This window comes from Vipera berus (assembly GCF_964194415.1).
Source record: "Vipera berus genome assembly, chromosome: 3".
NCBI lineage: Eukaryota > Metazoa > Chordata > Lepidosauria > Squamata > Viperidae > Vipera > Vipera berus.
Window position 1 is genome coordinate 167,349,871 of NC_138204.1, and position 22,221 is coordinate 167,372,091.

General features: G+C 35.6%; 1 protein-coding gene across 2 annotated transcripts in view; it reads left to right on the top strand.

Moving 5' to 3' along the window:
* The window catches only part of MYOM1 (myomesin 1), a 78,040-nt gene that overhangs the window by 48,836 nt on the left and 6,983 nt on the right, over positions 1-22,221 (top strand). For both annotated transcript variants that reach the window (XM_081323494.1, XM_081323495.1), the window contains exons 22-33: positions 279-393; positions 3,140-3,296; positions 4,036-4,142; positions 4,622-4,666; positions 7,485-7,621; positions 8,784-8,928; positions 11,025-11,084; positions 11,192-11,259; positions 11,705-11,818; positions 13,945-14,032; positions 21,165-21,203; positions 21,293-21,398. In XM_081323494.1, the coding sequence (XP_081179620.1) occupies positions 279-393; positions 3,140-3,296; positions 4,036-4,142; positions 4,622-4,666; positions 7,485-7,621; positions 8,784-8,928; positions 11,025-11,084; positions 11,192-11,259; positions 11,705-11,818; positions 13,945-14,032; positions 21,165-21,203; positions 21,293-21,398 (1,181 nt within the window). The remainder of the gene's footprint in view (positions 1-278; positions 394-3,139; positions 3,297-4,035; positions 4,143-4,621; positions 4,667-7,484; positions 7,622-8,783; positions 8,929-11,024; positions 11,085-11,191; positions 11,260-11,704; positions 11,819-13,944; positions 14,033-21,164; positions 21,204-21,292; positions 21,399-22,221) is intronic.

The window sequence follows — 22,221 nt, forward strand, 5'->3', positions numbered from 1 at the left end:
CCTGAGTCTTCGGAGAAGGGCGGGATATAAATGGGATTTTTTAAAAAAAACTTGTGGACCAACTCCCAGAATTCCTGAGTCAGCCATGCTGGCTCAGGAATTCTGGGAGTTGAAGTCCACAAGTCATAAAAGAGCCAAGGTTGCCTACCCCTGCCCTAAGTAAACCCTATTATTATACTTATTTATGGACTCAAGTGGCTTTAATGAATTCTGCATCATTTCCAAGTGGTGCATAATAAACATTTTCATAGGTGATTTCTCTATACTGATGTCTTTAGATAAGTGGCCTCAAAGAAGGCACCAGTTATGTGTTCCGTGTACGAGCAGCAAATAAAGCTGGAGTTGGGAAACCATCAGATCCTACTGACCCTATAACAGCAGAAACCCGAGCAGGTTTGTTGATTTTGCTTGGTGAAAATAAAAGTTTAAATGTATATTAGAGTGATTGACAACACATATGGTGGTATTAATTTAATTAAATTAATTATTATAGTTATTAAAAGAAAACATACAAGAAGACTGTAATTACTACTTCCTTTCCTCTTCTAGATGAAGGCGTTATATTTGTCACTTCCTGGAATATCTGATGTATAAGCAAAAAAAAATATCTGAGAAATTGTAGAGTAATATAAAGATCACTGTTTCCTATAGAAACAGTATATAAATAAGTTTCTTTTTGTATATTCTCTCTAGCAAAACAAAAGCAAAGATGATGGGGAGGGGACATAGATTACTTACCAACTTTTATCATCTTTTCATAACATTGCCAGTACTATGAAAATATAACCCAGGAATCTCTCAGAAATTGCTACTTGAAACATGGCCTTTTATAACTGACAAACGAAAATTTTGTCAATGTGCAACCCAACATTTTTTGGTATGGCATCCAGTGTGCTGAAAACCACTAGGTTTCCCCCAGGTTTATACCATAATCCTTCCCCTTTGACATTTTGTGATCTTCTCCAATACTTTGTCTTCTATTACGCCATCCTCTAGTATTGTTACATCAGTTATCTACAGTTTTCTCTGTTCAGTCAGTTTAATGTGTTACGAGCCCAAACTTTATCAGTTTGTATTCAGAAATGCCACAATATTTTAACCTGCTCATTATTTACTGCTTTTTATATATATCCCAGTAATTTTTCATTACTGGCACGCAATACTTTTTACAGATATTCCAGTGAATCATTTTGGTGACTGTGTTATACTGTATCATTGTACTTAATGTAATCTTCTTGCATGAGTTGAGTGTATGATCTACTGTTTTTCTGCTTCTTTGCACAATCTGCACTTTGAGTCATTTGATGATCTTTCAGTTTTGACTTTGATCGCATTAGTTTGAATAGCTTGCTTTTGAGCAGCCAAAATCAAGCCTTCCGTTTCCTTTTTTTTAATGTTCCAGTTGTAAGCCATTATCAGGTTTTATCTTTACCAACCTTCCCATTGATCTTTAGTAGAAGTTGATCGTGTGATGCTTTTCCTTGCCAGCATTCTGTTCATGATTTTATTACATTATTTTTATATCCATGTTTCACTACGTTGTAATTTTAAACTTGGTCAATGCTTGTTCTTGGCTGTCTTTTACATAATCAGCCAATATTCTTCTTCAAAACAATTTTTTAGACTTGAAGTAAACCTCTGAATTGATTTCTGTGAGTCTGATATAATTAATCAATATCACTCCGGGGATGTAGTACATAGTGAATAGTCATGGGTTTTCTTTGGGTTTTTTTGGTTCAAACTGTCCAGTTCTGCTTGTGTCCAATTAATAATTCCAGCAGTTTATCATATCATATCACAGGTAGGCTTCAATGGTGTTGATGGCTTCAGTGGTGTTTCCACCATTCAATTTTATTCTTAGCAGTTTTCTCACTCACTGGGTGTGTTCTTTACTAATTGCATGTTTTAATTTGTCAATGTCTGAGTTATTGAACTGCCAGTTATTGAACTGCCAGTTTTTAAATTTTATTTTTATTTCTTTATATCCTGCCTTTATTATTATTTTTATAAATAAGCCAGAGTGGTGAACACACACAATATACTCCTTCCTCCTCCTATTTTCCCCAAAACAACAACCTTGTGACATGAGTTGGGCTGAGACAGAATGACTGGCCCAAAATGACCAGCCTAAGGTGGGACTAGAATTCACACTCTCCTGGCTTCTAGCCTTGTGCCTTAACTATGAGGCAAACTGGCTGTCAAATATACTTGTATATACTCAGATATACAAAATACTTACAGTATAGGCTTCATTCTGATGATTCAGGATGGTTTGGCCATTTGCCATTTCAATTCCATTATGATTCACGGTTTTACTCTGATTTACTGCTATAGTAGCATATTACTCTAGGCCAAATTCCATTAATATATCTGTGCTAAAAAAAAATCTTATGGTAGTTTTCCATGACTAGATTTCAATTTTTGATTTTCCATAAAGCTTCAGAACATTCACATAAAACATACAGTATATGGAGAGTTTATTAGCATATTTTCCTGTTTGATAGCCAAGATTTGTTTTCTTCAAAATCACTGAAAGTGGGATCACAGCAATGGTAAATAATAAGGGTGATAATGAATTGTCCTGAAAGATGCCACTCCTAATGCTGACAAGTCCATATTTTCATACCAACCACCAATTCTGTCTTCATTATTTTTTCTATAAACACTTTATTGTTTTTATTGACACCAGTTGTTTCCCAACATTAGATGATCCAATTATGTTGTAATGAATCAAGTACCTTTTTGTAATCAATCCATATCACATGTAAATTGTTTTGTGTTTTTTTTGCAATTCTGCAAAACTATTTTATCAATTAGACGTTTATTTTTGTGCCTCTACTTGTCCTTTTATTAAACTTTCTGTTTTATTGAAGGATGCTACTGTCTTCCAAATAACATTGGTTGTTGTCTGTTATTATGCCTGTGAGCAATTTAAACTATTAAATTATGCATGGGTAGTCGACAGAGAGTCATAGTCTAAGACAGATGAAGCTTAATTTTTCCATTTCTTTCTTTCTTTCTTTCTTTCTTTCTTTCTTTCTTTCTTTCTTTCTTTCTTTCTTTCTTTCTCTTTCTGTCTCTCCCTTTCTCTTTCTTTTATTCCCTCTTTCTTTCCTTCTTTTCTTTTTTCTCCTTTTAGGGACAAAAGAAATTGTGGCTGTAGTTGATGACGACGGAGTAATTTCACTGAATTTTGAATGTGATCAGGGAACATCAGACTCTCAATTTATTTGGTCCAAGAATTATGAACAAATTGATGATGACTCTCGATTAGCCACTGACACCAAAGGTGGAAAGTAAGAATTACTATAGAGGTTTATTTACCACTTGTATGTTAGGTATTATTTTATTTGTAAGTTTAATTCATGTAATGGGATTTTAACTGTCATACCAAGAAATCTTCCCCTCACCTCTTTTTCCCTGCATTATAAGCCCCCCACTTCTGAAGAGTTGAGATGTATGCTGAGAAAAAAGAAATAAATCTGCCAGATTTGCACATTCTGATTCAAAATATGAGATATAATTCAGTAGATTGGTAGAATGATTGATCTAAATCTGTATTTCCTATAAAGGATTCCTCTCAAACAAAAAATTAATGGGTTCCATATATACTATAGCTATTTGTTTTTCCCTTTGTGGCTTATACTAGGTTCAGCTGGATCAGTGGGAAAAGACATCCATAGATCTTCTTATGCTTGCTGTTTCTGGTTATTTTTAACATGAGGCTAGCTTTCAATTATTTGCTCAGTCTATTTGAAAAATAGACTGTAATGCCTGAGTTAGCATTTCCTCATGCACATGCCTATTAAACACACCAATATTTCCCAGCGTAGTGCTTTCCAAGTATATTGGATTTTAAGTTTTCTACTGGTAATTGTCAGGATGGGCCATGCTGGTGGAGAATTGGTGATTTGAAACCCAATATAACAACAGAGCACTGAGTTAGGAAAGGTAAACTATAGCAAATGTAAGTGGACTTTTTCACATTTGTTTGAAACCCTATCTCTTCTGTGAACAATTTTTTTTGTCTTAAAGGTCAAAAGCAATATTTAAAGATCTAAATGAAGAAGATTTAGGCATATATTCCTGTGCTGTAACTGACACAGACGGTGTCTCATCAAGCTATACAATAGATGAAGAAGGTAAGTCTTGATCTCTGTCTCTGATAATAAATATAATCAAGATACATTTCAAAATAAACATAAGACTATGAACAATCATAAAAATAAAATGCAGGAATATTGATATATTTATATCCTGCCTTTGTTATTTTTATAAATAAGTCAAGGTAGAGAGCATACTTAATACCCCTTCATCCTCTTATTTTCCATACAATAACAAGCTTGTGAGATAAGTTGGGCTGTGAGAGAGTGACTGGCCCAACTTTTATACCTAAGGTGAGTGTCCTGACTTGTAGCCTAGTGTCTTAACCACTTGATCAAACTCGCTCTCCCTCACTCTATCACTCTATCACTTTATCATCCTATCTATCTATCTATCTATCTATCTATCTATCTATCTATCTATCTATCTATCTATCTATCTATCTATCTATCATCTATCTCTGTATATATGCACCAAAATATGACTTTTCTTATCCCTATAATATATTGCTTTGCAGAAATGAAACGTCTGCTTGCACTCAGTCATGACCACAAGTTTCCTGGTAAGTAAAGAAAAATGAAGATGAATTCTCTACATGTGTATTTCTGGACTATTTGAGCAAAATAATGTCAGGTCTCCTTTGTGCTGAGTTCAACTCCTAGTTACTGTAGGAAAACTAAGTTCTTGGCGCTCTCTGAGCTTGGTTGCTCATGGCATTTCTTGACACCGATACTGTATAGAGGTAATTTGCCATTGCCTTTTCTGAGAATATATTTGCAACTTCCTAGTCTAGTCTACAGACCCTGTATACCCTGAATGTCTCCCAGGTACTTCCAAGTATTTAACAAGTCTAAACCTGCTTACTTTTCCAAGATCAATCGAGGTCAGCTAGGTGCTGCCGCTTGCTGTGACTATCTTAGAACTGGCATTTGTAGATGGCAGTTTATAACATAGTGAAATGAAAACCACTCCTGAGACAAAAAGCGGAGGTCCTGTTGCAGACAGATTCTTAGGTTATGAATTGCCTGATCCCACAGACAGCAAAGCCTTTTCTGTACCCTGGAGACTGGTACTTTGATTACTTTGATTACTCAGAATGCCTTCAGGTGTTTTTAGCAAATATATTTAGAAGTTCCAAAGAGCATTAAAAAACAACCTTCCTTGACTTACTATTTTGAAAATCATGTTTAATATATTTTTAATATGTATCTTGTTTATTTTATGCTTTATGGTAGAACAGGTTGCCAAATTTTCAGTAGTTTTAAGTCTTTTCCATTCTAGTTCTGGATTTTAGCTTTCTTTTCTGTTCTATTTTAGCCTAAAATATTCATAGCTAATTATATATAAGAGCTTAAAATTGCCACAGTTCTGACAGTAAAAAGACAAGTAATATAGCAAAGAGTCTTTTTTTTATAGCATGGGCTGATGTAAGTACTAGCACATGTGGCTTTAAAATTCCTTGGATTTAGAAGCTATATGAGGTGATAGGATTGAATTATATTTCTTCTTTCACAAGTGGATTTCAGAATAGATGAAAAGTACTTTGTTTTCTTGCAATGAATTCTTCATGATCTCCCATTCTTCCCATAGTTCTTATGCAAAGGAAAGAACATGTTAAGTTACCATTTGCCATTGTAGTCTATATTCCTGCTCTAAAGGACCAAAAGGAAGGGAAAACAAAATTAAGCAATGATCTGTCCTACTTTTTCAGTACCTTGGATTCTTTTGCAACAGAGCTATTGCAACAGATTCCTTGGGCTGCGCTGCAGTTTCCAAGGAGATGTGATGCCAGTCAGAATCTAAATTTGGGGACTGTTTATTCTGTTCTACTTCTGCAAAACATTAGTCTTCTTATATCCCGCTGGGGAAGTGAAATAATATTGCAGATTAAGCTTTATACAATTTACAATGCTGTGCCATAATGTAGTTAAGTATAAAGTAAATGGGTTTCATTATGTGTCAGACTAGATATATTTTAAAATTACCTTAAGTATATCTGGAATGTTTGAAAAAAATGAGCAAGGAGCACTTGTTTTTGAGAATCAACAACTATAAGATTTTCTTCAGCAAGAACAGAGGAACAGAGTTATTCAAATGGTGTATTGGGAAGAGCCACAGATAATTGATCCTGTACCAATTCCATCCTCAGTCCCCATGCAAAGCTCATATTACATTTCCTACCAGAGAAAAGTAGTCATGAGATTCCATGTCATTTCTTAGGATTATTTTTGCCTATCACTGTTGCTTTAGAAAAAAGTCCCTCCTCAAAATAATGTGTTAGAACTGTGATAGTCCTTCATAGTACCTGTCATTTTTAGCCCTACTTAAAAGGAGGAGATGCAGAAGAACAATGGGCATCCATAACATGGGCATCCAGATAGAGGTGAAAAATAGGACAGAAATGGTAAAATGTGCACAATCTTGTTGTGATTTAAACAGAACTTTGATTGTGACATTCCCATGCATGTTTTATCATCTCTATTAGCCTCTGCATATTTTACCAGGCAGATAATTTGCACAGGAAAGCTTTGCAATAGCAAATTCAGCAACATTATTATCATTATGAATAGAAAAAGGGAAAATGTATCTGAAAGAGCTATTTGATTTTGCATGATTGCAACAAATAAGAGCAAAAGCAACAAAATCATGATTGAAGGGCAATGTCAGGTCCTTTCATGTGTCAATAATGGGTTTCCACATCTAACTGGGAATCCTACAAACAATATATGAACAATATAGTTAACTTCACATATATCTCATATAGGTGAAATGTGCAATATACAGTACATTGTTTGCATGATCTATCTAGGTATAGGGAAAACATGCAAAGGCACACACATATTAGTTAGGGACTTATTACCATACAATCTTGTTAACTCTGTACCTACAGGATAGCAAAAATGATTCTGACACTAAGCAAAAGCAAAACTCACGTATCTATTAAAATTAGAGTAATTACATACAATACAGGGAAGAAATATCTGTTAATCCTGCAAAATGTGTTATTGCCATCTTTTACTAATAAAACAAGTCTTGATATCTTATTTTTGTGATGTATAAATATATGGATTCCAAATAGCATAGTTTTTCCCCCTCTTATCTGAATTACATTATATTGTATGTTCGAATCAAGCATCACCTATTTCAAGAACTATCTGCAGATAAATCAGTAGCTGATGAAAAAATTCTATCTCTCGAACAGAATGGATTATAGAAATTAAATCATTGCACTAAATAATATATGTATACAGAAAACAAAAAAAATGCATACATTTTCAGATAGCCATTCAATAGGAAATTGTCCATGCATATACAGGGAAATACAGAGTGTTTATGGACACAGTGAAAATTCTTTTTGACATTATTTTTCTTTATTGCAGTTGTTCCTCTTAAGTCTGAATTGGCAGTTGAAATTTTGGAGAAGGGACAGATGCGATTCTGGCTACAAGCTGAGAAATTGTCTAGCAATGCCAAAGTCAACTTTATATTTAATGATAAGGAAATTTTCAATGGAGAGGTAAGTTAATGATTGCTCCTATCAGAAAATGATTGCTTGCTATTACTGAATTTTAAAATTAAAAATTCAAACATATTTCACCTTCTATATTACTTCTCAAACATTATTGTTTGAATCACTTCTAACAATAGAAATACTGGCGTTATATACTTTTGTTCTTGCTATATTTTTATAGCTATGATGTGATAGGCTGGGTACAGTATTAGAAGAACAGGATATAATTAAACTGTTATGGCATTAAATATAAATAAAATCAAAGAATACAAATATGTGAAAATATATGAGTTTGGATTTTACTGCGACATTGTGAACTTTATTTCTTTCACACTTTTTCCATCATTCACAATAGCACCTTTGGATCCTCTATTGATACTTTTATAAATCTAATTTGTGTGATACATTAATCCATTTAGTCTGTTATTGTACCTGAACAAGAGAAACATGATTTCCTATTCTGTTCTCCATACCCAAAGCCAACTACAAAGTGGAATTGTTCCCAACACAATTGAAAACTGCTATACCCTGCAGTCACACAGGACAAATTCTTTGTTGATCCAAAAAGTTTAGGGGAAGACAGCTTTACTCTAACTCATAAATAGTGACTATGATGCTGATTGGGCAACCATATATCTGGTTTTATTTTTAATTTTTGTGGTGGTGGGTAGCACTGCAAGAGTAGTTAGAGAAATGGTTAGGAGAGAGAGAGACTTTGAGAATAAGGGTAACAAGGATCATGCACTGTGGTTCATATACCCATGAATATCTGAATGAGTAACACAAATGCTACCTTGCCATTGGATCAAATTCAGAATCTCCTGCTCCTCCTGCATTTTAAATAGATTATTTTCATTTGTTTTCAATGTATTTCATGCTTATTTACTCAAACTTTTATTTGTAAGGAGAGCTACTTTCAGGTTGACATGAAAGCTGGTCACTTAGTCCCATGCATACATGTGTTTATTTGCCAACTTGTTTTTCCTGAGTTTCATTCAGGATAAATGTCCACATGTACTCAAAGCCAAGTGAGTGTGATTATGAAATGGAGCAATTATGTTACATCTGAACATCTTGGAAATTGCTATCAAATTGTTTGAAGACTTCGAAAAGATTACATTTCCAGATTAGAAAATGAAATTTTTCTTTGTAATATTTGTTATTAAAGAAATACAAGATGAAGATTGATCATAATTCTGGTATGATTGAAATGTTTATGGATAAACTTGATGATGTGGATGAAGGTACATATACCTTTCAACTTCAGGATGGAAAAGCAACCAATCAATCCAGTTTAGTGTTAATTGGTGATGGTAAGATCTTCTGATTTATTTTTATTTTTTAAAAGACTGTAGCCTAAAGTTTAATAGCTGAAAATACTGAAATACTTGATAAATGTGGAATAATGTTGATGTCCTGTCTTTTCAGATCCTTTATTTAGCTAATTCACTCTGTGTTTAATTAGAAGAATAAATAAGAAAAATAATTATTGAAAGAATGTGTATAGTGTACAAGATTTAGCTTGTATTCTGAGTGATTCAGAAAACAGTCTGTTTTATCTCAAAGTGATTTAGAGCCACCTTCATCCAACCTCTTTTATTCTTTATTTTATTCAATATCTGAATCTGAAAAATACAACTCTCCCAATAACTGGTATTTAAGATCAAGAAGCAGCAATATCTTTATATTTATTTTTTATATAATTACATTAAATTTACAAGAATATTAAGTCCTTTTTAGCAAATTAAACTTCCAGAAATTGAGTGATTTGCTATAGATGCCTTTAGATTTTAAGGTTTAAAAAGAGAGGAAATATACCATTTTTTTAAAAAAAATCTTGTTTGAAACTTGCAAGCAAAGTTGACCTTTCTAAGAAGATCACACGTCAAGTCTGAAATTAATAGATGCAGAGGAAATTTTTGGGAGGGGCAGAGGCAATTGTTATGGAAATGGCATACATTTTAGAATTCACCAAAAAAAAACCTCATCAAAACACAAATTTAAGATGTAGAGTAGCAGTGGTTCTTTTATAATTCATGAATTTCAGATTGTAACCAGTTTTCACTTTTTTTAATCTGTGTGGACTGTTTTTTTATTTGGTTTTGTATGAAATTGATATATTTCATACATATGACAAACTTGAAAATTCACATGTGAAGAATGTCTAAGGAGCTATGATCAGTAAAAACAACTTGTTTCTTTTGTTTTCTCCTCATTTAGAAATAGTGCATTTAGGAAAAGGCTTATGCAATAGATGTATTGCAGAAGCGGAAAGAATTGGCCACCAAATATTTCCCACCCAACCGTATAACTTCTCAAATCTCAGAAATCTTTTTCTTCTTTTGTTCCTGAAAGTTAAAAAAATATATATAGGAACATTAAATGTTGTAACAGGCCCATTTGATATTATGTAATATTCTTCTTCAGAAGAATTGTGTTTGATAGGCCTGCTAAAATTAATTCATTGTAATAGTTATCCCAAATTTCTGCCACCACCATCATCATTTCAATGTCCCATCAAATGTGTGAATTGCAGTATAGTTTTATAAGGACTCTATAGCTGGAAGAGTTCAACTTCTTTTCATAAATCTTTGATGTCTATCCAAATCAGGTTGACTTTAATTGAATTCAAAAAAACAACATATATGTGTTAATAATCCTAAAAATCTATATAATAATGGTGAATTTACTAATAAATATTTATAGAAAGAAATTCTATAAATGCTGAAAAACATATTTATAGGTTAGGATCAAAAAATATTTATGTCTAGTTCCTCATTTTCAGTTGTATCTGTTGAAACAGCAGCTTCCTATGTTACAAAACAAGCTATGAACAGGAAATGTAAGAAAAGACAAAACATAATTGTCTAATGTTTTCAGAGGAGGAAGCATTTCAGTTGCACTTTTTAAATCATGTCCATCAGAATTTGGATTAGATGTTGCATTAAAAACAATAACATAACTGTAAGCTTTAAAAAAGATTCAGGATATACAGATAGTCTTCATTTAGCAACCAGAACTGAGACCAGTAACTCAGTTATTAGGTGAAGCAGTTACTAAATGAAACTGTGCTTATGATACTTCCGTTTTCCTTTCCTTTACACACCTATGAAGTCATAAATGTGAGAATTGCTATTAAAATTACCTTTTTAATCACACTTACTACATGAGATATTTGCTAAAAGATTATTATCTCTATTTTAATTTCATCTGATGAATATGAAGAACCCTGGTTAGTTATACAGTGTAACTCTTTTAACTTAAGGGAACATTATCTTTTCATTTCATACCAATGCAGTAGTCTTTCATACACTATATTGTTTTCTGTACTTATCTATACATTTTGACTTTATGCAATTCAATCATTCAGTTGTTTTGATTTGGTTGTATTTATTCTTTTCATTGCTAGTCTTCCAGAAGTTACAGAAAGAAGCAGATTTTCAAAGGCAAGAATGGTTCAGGAAGCAAGGTAACATATTACATCATATAAAATGGAGAAAAAATATTTTCAACTTAATTCAGTTGCCTGGATTTATATTTTTTGAAGATACTTATTTTACACATTATTTCAAACAGGTCCACATTTTGTTGAATATCTTGGATGGGAAGTTACCCCTGAATGCAATGTATTATTGAAATGCAAGGTAAAGAACAGCAAAGATTTTGGCTTTGTTACAGTTGTGAGGGGAAAGCATTCTTAATGATAAAATACATTTCAGGTATTCTACTGTCTTGAATTGCTTATTTTGAGACCTAATTACTTACTTACTTATCTGGGGTACGTAATAACCATGGGTTCAGTCTTCATAAACATTATTTATACGTTGTGTTGTTCCAGACCTGAAATGGCCTCTACGTTTGTATACTGTAGCTCTTTGCTTCAGTATAAAAATATTATTATTATTTGAGCTGTGATCTTTCCCTTTAGAAAAAAATATAACATGCTTCCTTGGGCAAAAATGCAAACACTGATTAAGCAAACTTGAATGTTTCTTCTTTACCCAATGCATACCGTAGTTTACTAAGATAATTCTTTCTCACACAGATCATTGGAGTTTGTCATCAATACAAATAATACTTTCTTTCTAGGTTGCTAACATTAAAAAAGAAACACACATTATTTGGTACAAAGATGACAGAGAGATAATGGTTGATGAAAAGCATGATTTTCAGGATGGTGTATGTACTCTGCTGATAACAGAGGTGAGTGAGCTCTCTTGATAGCTGCTTTACAGGTGACAATATTTCCAAACTTCCAGACATTTTAGATAACAGATGATCTCTACTTCCCTGCCATGCAGGAAGATAAAGGAGGTTCATTCAGATGAGACACGAAGGACATCTTAATTGAGGTCTAAATGGTACTTTGAAGACTTCAAACTGTTGGCTATAGTATGAATTGTGTCTTTTTGTCTTCTGCTTCATATTGATCCATTTATTAGGCCAGCACTAAATGAAAATCTTGTACATGCATTTATTCCACGCACTATCAAACTCTCGAAGCTCTTGAGAAAGATGAAATTTCACTTCATCTTCTTTGCATCCTTTACCCAACTGTTCCTTCATCTTTGAATAATGAGACTTGTGATTTTTCTGTTAGGGCAGACATGTCAAACACAAGGCCCGGGGGCCAGATCCTGCCCACGAAGTGGTTTCATGTGGCCCACAAAGCCATCCTGGAAAGTGAGGGAACGGCCCCCACTGCCTTGGCCCTGGCCCAGAGACCCTCCTTCTGCCATAGACCCTCAGATCTGTCCCACTCCTGCCCAGGCCCCCATAGGCACCCTTGATGCGAACGATGTAGAGCTGGCCACGCCCACCCAGTAGGCCATATGCACTCTAGCCACGCCCACCCAGTAGGCCACACCCACCCTGGCCATACCTATCCGGCCCCCTGAGGGCAACTGCAATGCTGATGCGGCCCTCAAATGAAATTGAGTTTGACACCCCTGTGTTAGGGAATAGTGAGTTGGAGAAGAGTACAACCTTTCTAAAGTCACTTCTTTATCCTGCTTTCCACACCATATCAAAATTTTATAGTGATATTAAGTAGCTTTATTCCTTTATATTATCAGTCATAGTATGTATGAACTATTAACATTTCTTTGAAAATAAACCATATTATATTCTGTATCTATTAAGATACTTTATCAGAGTAGAAACTATAAAATTATGTCAAAATATAAAGACTTGAAATCTGGGGATAGCAGAAAAATCAAGCAAAAATGAAGTGTATGAAGTATATACCCTTTGAAGCTACTGGATGGGCAGTAGTTCCATTGCCAAAACTCTTGTATTATCCTCAGTGCTTTTTTTGTAAAAGAAAAAGGTGCCGAAACTCACACATGTCTTACAACCCGCCTTGCCTACCCTACAAGGTTCCGTCCAAAAAAGGTGCCGGAACTCCGTTCTGAGCGTTCTATGAGAAAAAAAGTCCTGATTATCCTACAATCTAAGTAATGAGCTACAGGCAAACAGATTGTTCAAGAGAAACAATAGTTTGATAGCTCTTCACTTACTGATTACAGAAAATATATATTCATTTATTTATTTACAGATAGTCAGACAAACTTTATGTTAAATAAAGTTCTGAAGGAGGGTACAAGTGATTTTTTCCCCCTTCCATTTAGTGTGGAGTTAGTTGGATTTTATTTCACTGCTCTTGTTGCTGCAGGTCCTGCAATTGCTCAGCCATTTTTGCTCCCACTCCTAAATGTTGCAGATTCATTAACAATTTCACTAGTGGAGTCTCAGTCTTACACAGATGCTATCACCTGAATGTTGTTGTTGTGAAATTAGGAAAAGCTCTTCTATGTAATCCTTTCTTTACTTTACCCTTCTTTGCATAAAGGTCATTTTTTTTCAGACGCTGAGTGGCTAATACAAGCTTATGAAAGGCACAATTCAATTTCTGAAACATAGAAAGTATCACAAGTTGTGTTTGTTATGACCATATGAATAGTTGTGTGTTTTAACACATTCTTGTTTCCCTCTAGAAAAATATAGAAAGCTCTATCTGTTTGTTTAATACACATGATATGCCATTAACTCCTGTAGCTTTTCAGCAAATTAACAATAAATATGGTACAAATAAAATATAGAAGATTAATTTCTGATTTCCATGTTCAGGCTTTTATACATAATGTCACTTTTACAAAGAACAACACATTTTCTTTTATTTAAGCTTCAGTGTTCCTTTTAAACTTGTCAGCTCTTTCCCTTTTGCCCTTACCTCTCAGTCTCAAGATTCCAGACCTTCACACTGTAGAAATTACTTGCAGGAAATACAAATGTTTTTAATATTTTGATGAATATTATTTTGTTCACAGTTTTCTAAGAAGGATGCTGGTATATATGAAGTGATACTGAAAGATGAAAGAGGAAAGGACAAAAGTATATTGAAGCTTGTGGAAACAGGTAAGAATGTTCTGAAAAATATTTAGGCTAATCCTGCAAATGCACACTTGGATATAACCCTCACTGACTTATTCCCTGCTTAGTAGGAAATTTTCTGGATATCACTACTGTATTCTATTTCAATCTAGATAATGCAGCAGTTCTCAGTGATGGAATAAGAATAGATTATCTCTGTTCCAAAGTCCTGATGCTTCATGATTGCTAGAGTTAAGATTTTGGGATTAGCATAGATGTACCTATTAAAAGAGTTTGTCTTTCATATCTAAACCCATCAGCCACTGAATAGACTGTGATTACCAGAATTGCTTTCTATGTGGATTAATGACCACTTAATATAAGAAGAATGTTATTGTCTCAGCAAAATACTTTGTGTTTTGAATTCTGTTACAATAGTAAGAAAATAATGCTGATGCCACCAGTGGCTTCAAGAAATAGTCTAGATCGACTTCCGGTGGCGGCGCGGCGCCGAAGACAGCCTTCCCGGGCTGCCCGCGGCTCAGCTGTTTGTTTTTTCGCCCGAAACAGCGCTGATCAGCTGTTCGGGCGAAATTGAAGCCCCCTCCTCGGGAGAAGAGGAGGGGGTGAGGTCTCAGGTAGGGGTAGAGTTCTCCGGGGCCGCCTGAGCTTGGAGCTTGGGCGGCTGAAGGATTGAACTCCCCCGAAGCCTGGGTTGCTCCCAGCTGGCCGGCGTCTCTGCTCCGAACTTCTTGGAGCAGAGCCAGGCGTCTGCGAACCATCCCTGCCTGAGGAAAGAACTATGATTTAAAGGAGCAGGCAGAGCGGTGCAAGAGGGAAAGGTGAAGAGGATTATTTTACTATACTTTCTAGCTTTTTGGACTTTTTAAACTTTAAGTGAAAGTGCGTCATAATTGAGGATTAAAAGATGGCGGCGAAACCTCCCCCTAAAACTCTTCGGAGCGGTGGATCCTCGCCGGTGCAACAATCATCACTACAGGCGTTGCACCCTTCTGAAGTGCTGACACCGAAGGATTTACGAGATGCTCTGGATAAACTTTTGGAATCAATCAATCAATCAATCGGTGATAAATTTGCACAGATGGAGGAGAAATTGGAGAAATTGGAGGAGAGAATGGAAGAGAGGATGGAACAGAAGTACAGCGTGATGAAGGTAGACATTTTGTCTTCAGTGCATAAAGTGGCGGGATGTGTGGAAGAATTAGATGAAAAAATGGATGATCTGGCTCAAAGGAACGCTATATTAGAAGTAAAAGCACGGGAGAATGAAAATGCAAGAGACAAAATGGAAAGGGAGTTAAGCCTAGCCCAATATTACCAGATGCAGTTTGCTGTTAGAATCAGAGGATTAAAAGAGAACATTAAAGAAGATTTAAAGCAGCTGATTTCTGAGGCTCTTGAAGTGGTATTAAACCAGCCAGCATCTGAAATAAGAGCAGCTATGGATAAAGTGTTTCGGGTGAATTCATGGATTGCCAGACAGAGAAAATTGCCTAGAGATGTGGTGGTTTACTTTGCAAGAAGAGAGATTAGAGATCAAGTTATACAAGCTGCCTATGATGCTAAAGTGGTGATTGCTGAACAAGAAGTCTTGGTTTTAAAAGAAATTCCTCCAAGGATTTTAAGGGGAAGGAAGGACTATACATTTCTCGTGCATGAGCTTAAGCAAAGAGATATAAGGTTCAGATGGGAGATTCCAGATGGGCTGATGGTGATGCATGAAGGTAAAAGGTATCGGCTGATTACTGTGAAGCAAGCGCGTGATTTCTACAATAACGTCTTAAAAGCAACCCCATCAACACTTCTGGAAGCTGGAAAGGGATCGGGAGAAGGAGAACATCAAGAGGATGAAACAGAGGAAAGTGGCCCTGGAGTAGATCAAGATACAACTTCTTTGGATGATCCTAGAGAGCAAAGAGTAACGCGTGCTGCTTTAAAACGAGCAAAGAAAATAAAAGAACAAGATCAGCAAAAGTCTTCAGATTCTTCACAACGTACGCAAGCTGTGGGAGGAGCACGGCCTAAAGAAATTAGCCCTATCAAAGCTGTGCTCCAAGAGCTTTGGGAGGATATGCATGGCAACTAAATTTCTAACCTGGAATGTTAATGGACTAAATTCACCGCAGAAGAGGAAGAAAGTTTTTCAATATTTAAAACAATTTAAGATAGATGTTATATGTTTGCAAGAAACGCATATTAGAGTTTTGGATCAAAAGTATTTATTGAACTCGAGACTGGGTACGCAATTTGTTGCCTCTGCAGAGAATAAGAAAAATGGAGTGGTTGTTTATGTTAAAAGTGCCTTAACAGCAGACTTAATTGAAGTAGATAAGCATGGAAGATATGTTATGATTGAGCTGTTGTTAGAAGGCAAAAAGACGCTTCTAGTTGGATTATATGCACCTAATCAACAACAAGCGGATTTTTTTAGCTTACTCCACACAAAGCTTACCCAGTTGGATTATAAATCTTTTATTCTTATGGGAGACTGGAATGGTGTCTTGGATGCACAGTTGGACAAGGCTGGAGCTTTTAAGCGCATTCCAAGTCATGCTAGATTGCCTAAATCTTTTTTTGAAATGAAGGACGACCTGGAATTGAGAGATATTTGGCGTGAGAGGCATTTGCAGGAGAAGGATTATACTTTTGATTCTGATAGACACCAATCTTTTTCGAGGATTGATTTTATTTTGTTGACTAATGATTTTTTTTTTTGAGAACTAAAAAGGTGAAGATTTGTGCAAGAACTATTTCTGACCACAGTCCAGTTTGGTTGGAGATTGATAAGGAGAAAAGAGACAGGCGCTCATGGCGTGTAAATGAGAATTTGTTTAGAAATCAGAGAAATGTGGAAGAATGCAAACAGCGGATGAAGGATTTTTTTGAGATTAATATGAATAAGGGTACCTCTATGGATATGGTTTGGGATGCTAGCAAGGCATATATGAGAGGGGTGTTGATATATATGAATAATAGACATAGACGTGCAGTGGAAACTAGAAGGAAAGAACTGGAGAATGAAATAAAGGAAAAAGAAAAGGCTTTGATTCTGAATCCAGAGGATGTGAAGGTTAAGGAGGCTATTAGACTGCTAAGAGGACAATTTGATAAATTAATGGCAGATCAAGTGGCAACCAATCTGCGGTTTGCTAAGCATAATACTTTTTGCAACGCTAATAAGCCAGGCAGATGGTTAGCTTATAGACTGAGGAAAAAACAAAGGGCCTCTAATATAGATAAGATTGAGTATAAAGGAAGGGTTGTGTTTCAACAGAATCTTATTAAGGATGCTTTTGTGGATTTTTATTCGAAATTATATACTAAAGAGGAAATTAATGTAAAAGATATTGATATATATTTGGAGAATGCTAGCATCCCAGTTCTTACGCAAGTACAAAAAGAGGGGATTAATCAACTGATTACAGAAGAAGAAATTCTTACAGCAATTAAGGAATTGAAGTTGGATAAAGCGCCAGGTACGGATGGCTTGACTGCAGCCTATTATAAAAATTTACAATTTGAGATGATAAAGCCGTTAAAGGAACTGTTTCAGACAATTCAGAGGGAGGGAAAGGTGCCACCGTCTTGGAGAACAGCTTTTATCTCTTTGATTCCGAAGGAAGACCAGGATGCTACTCAAGTTAAAAATTACAGACCGATATCGCTTTTGAACACAGATTATAAGATATTTGCTAAGGTTTTGGCTAATAGACTGATGAGGGTTCTGCAACAGGTGATTCATGGGGATCAAACGGGGTTTATTAGTGGTAGGCAAATGAAAAATAATGTGAGACATATAGTTGATGTTTTAGAGTTTTTGGAAAGGCACAACCAGATCTCTGCAGCGCTAATTTTTTTAGATGCTGAAAAGGCCTTTGATCAATTGAATTGGCAATTTTTGTTGAAAGTTTTAGATAAAATGGATTTTGGGGAAAATTTCTTACAGCCGATTAGGGCATTATATCAAAAACAAACTGCCCGAATCATAGTTAACAATAGCCTGACAGCAGCATGTAACATTGAGAAGGGCACAAGGCAGGGGTGTCCGTTATCGCCCTTGTTATTTGTGTTAACATTAGAGATATTATTGGTTAAGATTCGGAGTTCGGGAAAAATTAAGGGGATACAAGTTGGGGATCAGGACTATAGATTGAGAGCATTTGCAGATGATCTGGTTGTTACAGTGACCCAGCCAGAGCACTCTGTTGTGGACCTGATGGAGATAATAACACAATATGGGAAGGTTTCTGGATTTAAGGTAAATACACAGAAAACTAAAATTTTGGCTAAAAATATGACAGTTTCACAGAAGGCTCTCTTAGAAGGATTAACTGGATTTGAGATTGTTAAGAGGGTTAAATATTTGGGGGTGATTTTGTCGCCCTCTAATACAAAGCTATATAAAAATAATTATGAAAAACTATGGGGGAAAATTCAAAAAGAATTGGAGAGTTGGCAAAAATTGCAATTGTCTTTGTTGGGACGGATTGCAGCAGTGAAAATGAATGTCCTGCCCAAATTTTTATTTTTGTTTCAAATGATACCGATCCTTAAGAAAGATTCTAATTTGGAGGAATGGCAGCGTGGTATCAATAAATTTGTGTGGGCAGGGAAAAAACCACGAGTTAAACTTAAGATTATGCAGGATACTCGTGAGAGAGGTGGTCTTAAACTGCCTAATTTTAAATTATACTATGAAGCTGCTGCATTAGTAGGAATAAGTGATTGGATTAATTTGACGCAAGGGAGGTTATTAAATCTTGAGGGCCATGATTTGTGGTTTGGCTGGCATGCATATTTGTTGTATGATAAGAAGGTAGACAATGTGTTTAGGGTGCATATTTTAAGACAGGCATTGCTGAGAGTTTGGAAGAAGTATAGACATAAGTTGAGTTGCAAGATACCATTGTGGGCAATTCCAAAACACGCAATAGAAAATATTCATGCTGGCTTCAAACATGATGTGACTACGTACAAGGAGATTTTAACTTTGGAAAGAAATGTTTGGTGTTTGAAATCATATAGCCTCTTGCGAGAAGAGAAGGTTGTTCAAAACTGGTTTCAATATATTCAGCTACGGGCCAGGTGGAAAGAAGACCAGAAAAATGGTTTTACAATGACTGATGAAAATTTGATAAAGCAAGTTAGAAATCAGGGATCAGCACATATCAAACGGATATATCTTGCATTGATAGAGATTGATTCAGAGACAGAGCTTGTTAAGGATTGTATGATAAAATGGGCCCAAAACATCCAAGAAGTTATCACAATGGACATGTGGGAAAAGATTTGGGTGAGGAACGTAAAATTTACTCAAGCTCAAAATCTAAGAGAGAACTTTTATAAAATGTTTTATAGATGGCATTTAGATCCTAAAAAGCTTGCAAGTATGTATCCGAATTACCAGCCTAAATGTTGGAGGTGTGGTGATGAAGATGCAACATATTTTCACATATGGTGGACATGTAAGAAGGTTAAGGCTTTTTGGATAAAAGTCTGGTGGAATATGCAGAAGATTTTTAAACAGAGGATAAAGTTTTGTCCGCAACTTTTTTTGTTGGGAATAATTGCAGACGCTACAGTTGTGGACACTAAGTTGATGTTGAACCTAATTATGGCAGCAAGACTTTTGATAGGCCAATATTGGAAGAAAGAGGAATTGCCGACCATAGAAGAGTGGACTTTAAAGGTTTCCGACCTGGCAGAGATGGCGAAGATTTCGGCCTATTTGAAAGATCATTCGCAAGAACGCTATATTATGGAATGGAGAAAATGGATTGAGTTTATCCAGAACAAGTATAGGGTTAAGAAGTTTTATGTAGCATTCGAATAAGTCTTCTTTCGTTTTTTTTTTCTTTTTTATTTTAGTTTTTTATATATAGTTAATATTGTTAAGGTGTGTCTTATCCTATATAAGCTAGAGAGTAATGGATTTTAGATTTTATAGTGGGTAGTATATGGTTGCTTATGATTGCCTTTTTATAGATATATACCTTGTATTTAGCTCTGGGAAGTCAGGGGGGGGGGAGGGGGGGATGGAGGGAGGGGAGGAGGGAGGGAGGTTGGGGGGAGGTTGGGGGGGGAGTAGGGAGGGGGAAGGTGGGTTTTTTAAAGGAAAATTGTATTTTAAAACTTTTCAATAAAAAAAAAAAAAGAAATAGTCTAGATCAGGGGTGTCAAACTGTCGGCCCATGGGCCGGATGCATCACGATGAAACCGTGCCCACCCCATTGCTGGCAATGGGGAAAAAGCTCCGATATGTTGCGCAACATCACGTGACGTCGTGAGTTTGACATGTTTGGTCTAGATAACCTGTATTTTGAGGAGGATATTCAGATTTAAATCTATGAATGCAATGGGTACCACTAGCAGTATCAACCCAGTTTACAATATTACAGAGGATCTTTGGTCATAGTCCTAAAACTTCATAATCATGTCACAGAACTATTTTCCCAAGTAGTTATTTGCAAAATTGAATGAGATTTCAATTTAATTTAAGATTTAGTATATTAACATAGTATAGAATAGTATTTTCAAGCCAGGCAACATTAAGATGTGTGGAAGATCCCAGATTTCTGGGATATGTTTTTTAGTTGAAAAGTTTCCTGAAATTCCAATTGGTGTAAAATAAAATAGCTAAACTGCTGAAAGCTTCAAATTATAAAGACCATTTAACTCCTAAACTGCACATTCTGTGTTGGCTATCCAATTTCTGAGCACAATTCAAAGTGTTCACCTTGACCTTTAAAGCTATTAGCAGACAGAGGCCTTGCTCTCTACATGTACATCACAGCCTTTCTCACTATAAATCCATCTAGCTATTTATATCAGCAGCAGCCACAACAACAATTTTAATTCTGATGTTGATTTATTTTATATCTTGCTTTCAAAGTCAACCTTAATTACTAAAGAAACAGAAAAGGGAGGAGGAATAAGTAAAAGGTTTTAAAGAGATTTGATGTCAAATAAAAATAGAGGAATTTAAATGCTATTAAAGCAAGTCTGGAATTGATCGAACACATGTAATGCATTTCAAAAACAAATTTAAATTTCCTATCTGCTCCATCTCAGTAAATGGACCTCAGGGCAATATTTAGCCATAACCAGGAATATATGATATGGAGGACTGAGTATTTCTCTGGATTTGTTTCCACAGCTTTTACAGATTTGATGACGGAAGTATGCAGAAAGATTGGTGAGTATTAATTCCTCCTTCTAATGAATGACTCATATGTACACTGTAGGAATGACTGTGAGTCTTTAAAAACATGTGTTGTATTTCAGCTTTATCTGCAACTAATCTGAAAATTCAGAGCACAGCAGAGGGCATCAGATTGTATTCATCTGTTAACTACTACTTGGACGATCTGAGAGTGAGTTGGTCACACAAGTAAGTGAAGAAATCTTGCCAGTGTTGCTCACCTCATTCAACAGGAATAACTCTATACATGTTGAAATGTAGGACATATTTATACTGTTTCATTTTCAAGTTCTAAAAATGGGGAACAGAAAACTTAAGAGTTTGGGAGAGGTATAAAAATGCTGTGGACCTCTTGGTTCAAGACAATTCACTTGACACAGGGCATATTACTTCTGGTAGTAACTTTGCTTTCTTTTGCTACAATCCTTCTCTTCTCATCTCTGTTTCAAAGCCAAAGAGCCAGCACTTGGTCATGTGGCTGGCATGACTAGACGCCAAAGGCGCACAGAACGCTGTTACCTTCCCACCGTAGTGGTCCCTATTTTTCTACTTGCATTTTTACGTGGTTTCGAACTGCTGGCTTGGCAGAAGCTGGGACGAGTAACAGGCACTCACTCTGTTATGCAGCACTCAGGATTCAACCCACCAAACTGCCAACCTTCTGATCGACAAGCTCAGCGTCCTAACCCACTGAACCACCGCATCCCTATACATATACATACATACATACACACACACACACACATACATACATACATACATACATACATATATTCCAAATAGGGTCTGACTAAATTAGGGATTTAGAAATCGTCTAGTGATGCATCTCAAAATTCTGGAACATTAAACTGTGAGGTACTAAAATGCTACAACCACTTTCTTATGAGGAAACTGCTGCATATTTTCAAATGCATAAGAAGCATAAAAACTGAGATACATATCACTCAAAGCTTATCAAAATAAGATAAGCTGTGCAACAGGTCTGCTTGGTCAGGGTTTGGGTAAACATTTT